Below are 7,013 nucleotides of genomic sequence, written 5' to 3' on the forward strand. Positions count from 1 at the left end.
TTTTGAATAATTTCTCATTCTTTGGTCGGAGCCGAGCGGCCCAAGCCGTAGTGTTTTTATTTGCCTGACACCTAACCTCAAATATTCTCGAGCACTTTCCCAGCGGCAACCGTTGATTACATTGGAGAATAGTGTTCCGTATTTCTCACCGCTATTTTAAGTGCTGGTGCGGTTATGGTTTGACCAGAGCACATGTTAGCGTTTCGTTGTTACGGCAGTACGAACTGCCTACAACCACTAAAACTAGCCTTTAAAGTGTATTTCGACTAACAGAGGAAGAAAAACAGCGGGTAGAACATAAACGTTACCGATTGGTCGAGAGCTTTCCGCCTCTACGTCACGCCAGGCGTGGGGGTACGCGTTTGGCCAATCAGGAATCTTTATGTTCTACCCGCTGTTCTTCTTCCTCCGTTAGTCGAAATACACTATTTCTCGGTCAAACTGAAGCTGATTTTAGTGATGTCAGTCATCATAGTTTTTTTTTGTTCCGATTGCCAAGTGATTTTACTTGAAGTCTCAATGCAGTGCGTATTTTTGACAAATATTTTAGAAGGTCGTGTGGTGGTCAACCTCAAAGTAACGTCTTTGCCGTAAAATCAATCTCGTATAATGCCCATTTCGTCTGTTATTAAGTCGACATGTTGACAGTCCCTCTAAGAGTGCGCAATCTTTTCTTTCAGAACTTGGCCTCTGACCCTACCGACCTCCCCGACGCCCTCCCCGTGATCCGCACGATGGAGACCCCGGACGCTGACGGGGCACCACCCCGCAAGACGCCTCGACTAGAGGACGCGAGGGTGCAGCAGCTGCAGCGGGACGTGGACGCGGGAAGGCAGGTGGTGGAGCAGCTGCGGGGGGCAGTCCTCCAGCTGCGGCAGGTGGCGGAGGCTCTGGACCACGACCTGGACTCGGCGGTCGCTCAGCTGCAGCAGTTGGAGGCAGCTCTCGAGAAGGGGAAGCGAGGGGAGGCCACAGGAGATGTCGCACCGGACTTCTCGGCAAAGCTGTTGTATTTGCAGCGACTCTGCTACGCTCTGCGCCCTGTGTTTGTGCACCTTCAGCTGGAAAAGGTAAGACATCGGGTAGTCCATGCAAGCGGGTGGTATAACTATATAACAATAATAGGGGAAGGGGTCTGTGCTGTGAGCCCACCTGAATGTTTTCTACCTGTCTGCTCGCAGTCGCTGCTGTCGCTGCCGGACCTGCCCCTGCTGCAGGTGCTCTCCCACTTGTCGGCCAAGGACCTGGGGGCCGTCGGGGAGGCGAGCCCCCGGCTGGGCGCGCTCATCAGGGAGCACTCGTCGCTGTGGAGGAAGGGTGCCTTCGATCGGTTCTATAACGTTGAAAACCTGTCGAGATACTTAAGGGTCACGCCGCCTCTTCCTCAGTTGACGTTTCAATTCGAAAGTTCCTCTGGCCATTACGTGTGCTTTTCTAGGTAGGGTGCTAGAGGGTGTCCCAGTGTCATACGCCGCTCCTGTCTGTGACATAAACATTTCTCCATTTCTCACTCGGCGTCGATCTTCCCTGTAGGTCTCCTGAAACGGACGCCTTCAGCACGTTGGTTGTAAACAGCAGCGACCCGGAGTGTTGCGCCGGCATCCTCCGTGAGTTCGGAGCTCGCCTGGAGCATCTTGAGATCTTGGGGATACGTAGCGGTCTGCAGGTGCTCCTCTCCAGCTTACGGCATGCGTCGTCTCTACGGAGGCTGCGGCTGAGCTTCGATGGCTATTATGACCGGTGTGACTTCAGATGGGCGAAGGTGAGTGCCCTCTCCATGTGGATGCCCCCCCCCTCCACCCCTCCCCTCAACCTGCTACCCCGTCCCGCCTCTTCCTCGTAACCCATTTCCTGCCCACTGCCCTGCCCACCCATCCTGCCTGCCCCTACCCCTACCCAAGCTGCCCTAGCCTATTCTTTTTCCCTCGCAGAGAACGCCCTAGCCTATCCCCCGCTTACCCACGCCTACCCCCGCGCACCATGCCCGCCTCACCCCGCCGGCGCCTACCACCGTTCACAAGACGGGCACTGCCGACTGCCGACTGATTCCGAAGAGCGCCCTCCCATACCTTCCGTATAGCTCCGTCCTTGTTGCACTCATAGGGCAGCCCCCCGTGAGCGCTCTTTGGAATCAGTCTGCAGTAGTGGTATATCTATCTAAGAATTTGTCGCGCCCACGCTCAGTGTAGCGCATGCACTGGCTGGCGCTAGTCGGGCCCGGCCCAGGGAGCAGGGTAGAACGTATAACCCCCCCTTATGAGCACCGCTTTCTCCAACTTGAGCACATCGTGAAAACGGCTCGCTAAAGCGTAGCGCAACACCTGGTGTGTTTCGATATTTGTTTATTATTTACAGGAGGTGGTGCTGCCGAAACTACGCACCGTGGAGTTGACATTTTTTAATGAATCTGGGATTGTTGAGTCCGAACCCGACGAGGACGGGGAAGATGACGACACCTTCGTTGGTATCGAAGGCGGCGACGTCAAAGGCAAAGAAGGCGACGTTGAACTCAAAGACGGCAACATCCAAGCCAAAGTGGACGACGTGATGGGCGATAGCAAAGCCAACGAAATCATAGGCGAACAGGATGACATCCGAGGCAGACGCGAAGAGAACGACGTCGTAGGCGATGTGGGTGACCTCCAAGGCCAAGTAGACGCAATCCAAGGTCAAGTAGACGTCGTCCAAGGCCAAATAAACGCCGTGCAGGTCCAAGTAGACGACTTCCTATTCGAAGAGGAAGACTTCCAAGACGATGATTACTGGATGCACATTTATTCGGACCCCTTTGAATACGATTCTGACAACGTCGGCGACAAGAGAGAACAAGTACAACCGCCCAAGCCGAACTCGTCCTTGTTCGAGGTCCTCCGCTCGCTGTTGCGGTCCCACAAGTACGATGCCATTGCTTTAGATAACATTCTAACCAAACCCATCTCCTCGCCAGTGCTGCTGTACTCTGACAACTTGATTCCTGCAGGGCAACGCTGCACCACCTGAAGCTGGACTCGCCGCAGCTGCTGCCGCTCCTCGACTCCTTTGCCAGTGGGCTGCAGCGGCTCACCCTGGCCCTCGACGATGATCAGGACCTGCAGGGACTGCAGCAAATGACCGGGCTCAAGCATGTCACCATCTTCCTCAAGAGCGACTTCTCGGCAAGTAAAGTCAGCCGTGTCGGCGCACTGTTAAAGTCATGCCCTAGTCCCCTGGAGCGCCTCGAGCTCAGGGGCTGCACTTACGATTCGGTTCGAGGCCTGGGGGCGCTCGGGCTCACGAGCCTGCAGCACCTTGTGCTGTCCTGCAGCCAGGACGTGTTGGGAGGGGCGCTGAGGGTGGCGCTGATGGCCCTGCCCAACCTGCGGTCGCTCCGCCTCCTGGGGCTCAGGGCGCCATCCTTGCACCTGTCCCGTCTCTCCGCCGGCGCCATCCCCAAGCTGGCCGTCATCGTCTTCACGGACGGCACCGGGAGTGGCTCTGACTCTGTCACCGACTATTCAGGCTATCAAGGTGAGAAGTCGCGTCGCCGCTTCCCCGGCTTTCCGTTGGCCTCGGCCGTTGAGGACTCACTGTCTTTGTCTCCGCAGACTGCCAGGACCTGGTGCGCCGCGCCCCCATGCCTCTCCACGTGGTCGCCGTCTTCCGCGAGGAGCCCGACAGGCACATGATGTTCTTCAGGCACCCCGTAGGCGAGTTGTGTCCGCTGTGCGCCGAGGCCGAAGCTGCGTCAAGTTTCCGTGTTCTAAAGAACCGCCCCTTTGAGCGTATTCAGGTAGAGTAGCGAATAAACCACAATTCATGCTTGTAAACGCATTATTATTGCGTAAAGCAAACGACATATTTGCATGGTTGCCAAAATTGGCCAACTTGATTTTGTCATGTTGACGTGTGCCACGCCAGGATGGTGAAAATAAAAGTATTGTGTAAAGTTTCCCCCTTCTTTTGAAGATAAGATTACAGATCTACTTACCTACAGACCTACTTACTTACCTGTAACTGTAAATAGTTCTAGTTGATGTTCTTAATAACTGAAGAGCTATTGAAATACAGTGTAAATGCCAATGTGAAATGAAGTTGATTTTTTACCTTCATCCCAACGTCGTAACCTCCTGGTTTTTGATTTGTTTAAATTTACATTTGATGTTGGGGTGGGGGTGGGACTTCGTATACGGACAGTCTTTTAGCGAGAAGCTGCTCTTGGCCGGACCGGTTTGAGCTAAACAGATCGAAACAGCTAGCCAAAAACAGGACGTTGGCGCTCTCACGGCCTCCCCGCCACCCGCCACAGAGTCCTGAAGTCCACCTGCACCTGCCCCGGTCTATCCCGCACCCCGAGGTATTGGAGCCCGCAGGTGAGGACCCCGAGTCCGTGGACGAATTCTTCGCGGCGGCCTGACGCCAGCCCGTTGGCCCCTGCGAGGCGGGCCGCCAGGAGGGCGCGCACGCCCGGCGGGTCTGCTGACCTCCACGGCGCTCCGCACTCACGGGGAGGTGGTGAGGTGAACCTAGCTGGCGAATCCTCCCAAGTTACAGAGATTCGTCTGAAACACGTCAAGTGAAAGTATACTGACGTCACTACTAATTAGTCACGTTGACGTGTTTTACATTAGTATTTTCAGTATTTTTCGTCTTCTAACATTTATTTTGAAATAAAATTGTCATCTGTTTGTTGTTGTTGTTGTTGTTGTTGTTGTTGTTGTTGTTGTTGTTGATGATGATGATGTTGTCCTCGTCATCGTCGGAATATCGTTGTTTTGTTGTTATTAATCGCCTGTCGGCTGCCGGCCTTGAAACTAAGTTTTTTACTAAACCATTTGTAAAAGGTGTTCTTGTGAATAGTAAATGTATCGACATTTTTTAGAATTATGATAAATAATATCATTTGAATAATTTCTCATTCTTTTGTCGGAGCCGAGCGGCCCAAGCCGTAATGTTTTTATTTGCCTGACACCTAACCTCTAACCTCAATTTTTCTCGAGCTCTTTTCCAGCGGCAACTGTTCATTACATTGTGAAATAGTGTCCTGGAATTTTCAGGAATATCTTGTAGCGCTCCTTTAAGTGCTGGGGGTTGGTTTGTTTTGGCCAGACCACATGTTACCGTCTCTTTGTTAGTGTGGATACAGAGTTCACGAAACGCAAACATGATCGTGATTTTCACGCCAGGCGTCATTTTCACGCTCCGTATGCTTCACGTAGCCAATCAGGAACCGACTTCATCACGCCAGGCGTGAAAATCACGCTCGCTTTTAGGGAACTCTGTACCTTTACATTATGACGAAGTTGCCCGACACTAGCCTTTATCACTCGGCTCCGAAGCTGATTTATTTTATTGATGTCAGTCATCTTAGTGTGTTTTGTTCCGATCCGATTGCTAAGTGATCTCACTTGAAGTGTCAGTGCAGTGTGTATTTTTGACAAAAAATTTAGAAGGTTGTTTGGTGGTTAACCTCAAAACTAAAGAGGCGAAAATCCGAAAATCCGTCAAAACACAATCAATAATAGGGCCAAATTTTCTTTCAATTGACGTTTTTACCGTAAACTAACGACGTCTTGATTAACCAATCGAACCAATCTCTTGGAATGCCCATTTTTGTCGGTGATTTAGTTGACATGCTGACAGTGTGCGCACTGTTTTCTTTCAGAACTTAGCCGCTGACCCTACCGACCTCCCCGACGCCATCCCCGTGATCCGCACGATGGACACCCCGGACGCTGACGAGGCACCACCCCGCAAGGCGCCTCGACTAGAGGACGCGAGGGTGCAGCAGCTGCTGCGGGACGTGGACGCGGGAAGGCAGGTGGTGAAGCAGCTGCGGGGAGCAGTCGGCCAGCTGCGGCAGGTGGCGGAGGCTCTGGACCACGACCTGGACTCGGCGGTCGCTCAGCTGCAGCTGGTGGAGGCGGCTCTCGAGAAGGGAAAGCGAGGGGAGGCCACAGAAGATGTCGCACCGGACTTCTCGGCAAAGCAGTTGGAGCTGCAGCGACTCCGCGACGCTCTGCGCCCTGTGTTTGTACACTTTCAGCTGGAGAAGGTAAGCCATCAAAAGTCAGGCCGAGCTGTACATGCAAGCGTGCAGTATTACTATAATAGTGGAAGGGGTCTGTTCTGTGAGCCCAGCTGAATGTTTTCTACCTGTCTGCTCGCAGTCGCTGCTGTCGCTGCCGGACCTGCCCCTGCTACGGGTGCTCTCCTACTTGCCGCGCAAGGACCTGGGGGCCGTCGGGGAGGCGAGCCCTCGGCTGGCCGCGCTCATCAGGGAGCACTCGTCACTGTGGCGGAAGGACCACACTTCTCATCAGCTCCGTAACGTCGAAGAGCTGACGAGATTTTTGAGAGTCATGCCGCCTTTCACCCGCATGATCTTTCGACTCGATCGTTCTTCTCGCCATCTCGTGTATTTCCCCAGGTGGGGATGCTAGCGACTGTTTGCCAGTGTTCACCGGGCAGTCGCATAAATATTTATGACTCTTCAACATCTTTGAACCTGTAATGAACCGATCTGTCATGTAGGTATCCTGAAATGTGGCCCTTTAACTTGTTGGCTGTGGTCGACACCGACCCGGAGTGTTGCGCCGGCATCCTCCGTGAGTTTGGAGCTCGTCTGGAGCATCTTCATATCGTTGGGATTCGCCGCGGCCGCGAGCTACAGGTGTTCCTCTCCAGCTTACGTCATGCGCCCTCCCTGCAGAGGCTTCGGCTGAGCTTCGAAAATTATAATGACTTGTGTAGCTTCAGATGGGGGAAGGTGAGTTTCCTTGGTGAAGTGGTGTAGGATATATCCCCTCGATTTTTTATCATTATTTTTGGGGGTAGATGGGGGTGGCGTGCTCTGCTATGCCCCCCCCCTCCTCTATCGCCCACCTCCCCTTCCACACTGATCCACCTACCCTTCTCCTCTCCCCACTTTCCCTCAAAACAGCCATTCGTATGTAGGTGCGTAAAATCGCCCGCTTTGCTTGACATCCTCTAACACTCCAGTGGCGGATTAAGGTCCGGCTGACAGAGGGGGGGGG

At 53.5% G+C, this 7,013-nt stretch overlaps 2 protein-coding genes across 3 annotated transcripts in view; both read left to right on the forward strand.

The window, feature by feature from the left end:
- LOC113207262 (uncharacterized) overlaps positions 1-4,066 on the forward strand; it is a 31,923-nt gene extending 27,857 nt beyond the window's left edge. Inside the window, exons 9-14 of one of the 2 annotated variants that reach the window (XM_052267720.1) lie at positions 681-1,070; positions 1,182-1,438; positions 1,534-1,762; positions 2,356-2,894; positions 2,981-3,507; positions 3,585-4,066. In XM_052267720.1, coding sequence (XP_052123680.1) covers positions 681-1,070; positions 1,182-1,438; positions 1,534-1,762; positions 2,356-2,894; positions 2,981-3,507; positions 3,585-3,778 — 2,136 coding nt within the window. In that variant the 3' untranslated portion in view covers positions 3,779-4,066. The remainder of the gene's footprint in view (positions 1-680; positions 1,071-1,181; positions 1,439-1,533; positions 1,763-2,355; positions 2,895-2,980; positions 3,508-3,584) is intronic. The other variant, XM_052267721.1, reaches the window with a different exon arrangement.
- Positions 4,067-4,745: 679 nt separating this feature from the next.
- LOC113207249 (uncharacterized) lies at positions 4,746-6,772 on the forward strand. The gene is made up of 4 exons (XM_026423729.2): positions 4,746-4,820; positions 5,642-6,031; positions 6,147-6,406; positions 6,511-6,772. Exons 2-4 carry the CDS (start codon positions 5,696-5,698, stop codon positions 6,770-6,772), a joined length of 858 nt encoding a protein of 285 aa, XP_026279514.2. The 5' UTR covers positions 4,746-4,820; positions 5,642-5,695.
- The last annotated feature ends 241 nt before the right edge of the window (positions 6,773-7,013 follow it).

Source organism: Frankliniella occidentalis, unplaced genomic scaffold (assembly GCF_000697945.3).
Source record: "Frankliniella occidentalis isolate FOCC.00 unplaced genomic scaffold, Focc_3.1 Scaffold58, whole genome shotgun sequence".
NCBI lineage: Eukaryota > Metazoa > Arthropoda > Insecta > Thysanoptera > Thripidae > Frankliniella > Frankliniella occidentalis.

Excerpts from the sequence above, each read along its gene's own strand:
- LOC113207249 (XM_026423729.2), top strand. The coding sequence starts at position 5,696 with ATGGACACCCCGGACGCTGACGAGGCACCACCCCGCAAGGCGCCTCGA. Across the intron at positions 6,032-6,146 it reads TACACTTTCAGCTGGAGAAG|TCGCTGCTGTCGCTGCCGGA; the intron begins GTAAGCCATCAA and ends GTCTGCTCGCAG. Across the intron at positions 6,407-6,510 it reads CATCTCGTGTATTTCCCCAG|GTATCCTGAAATGTGGCCCT; the intron begins GTGGGGATGCTA and ends TCTGTCATGTAG.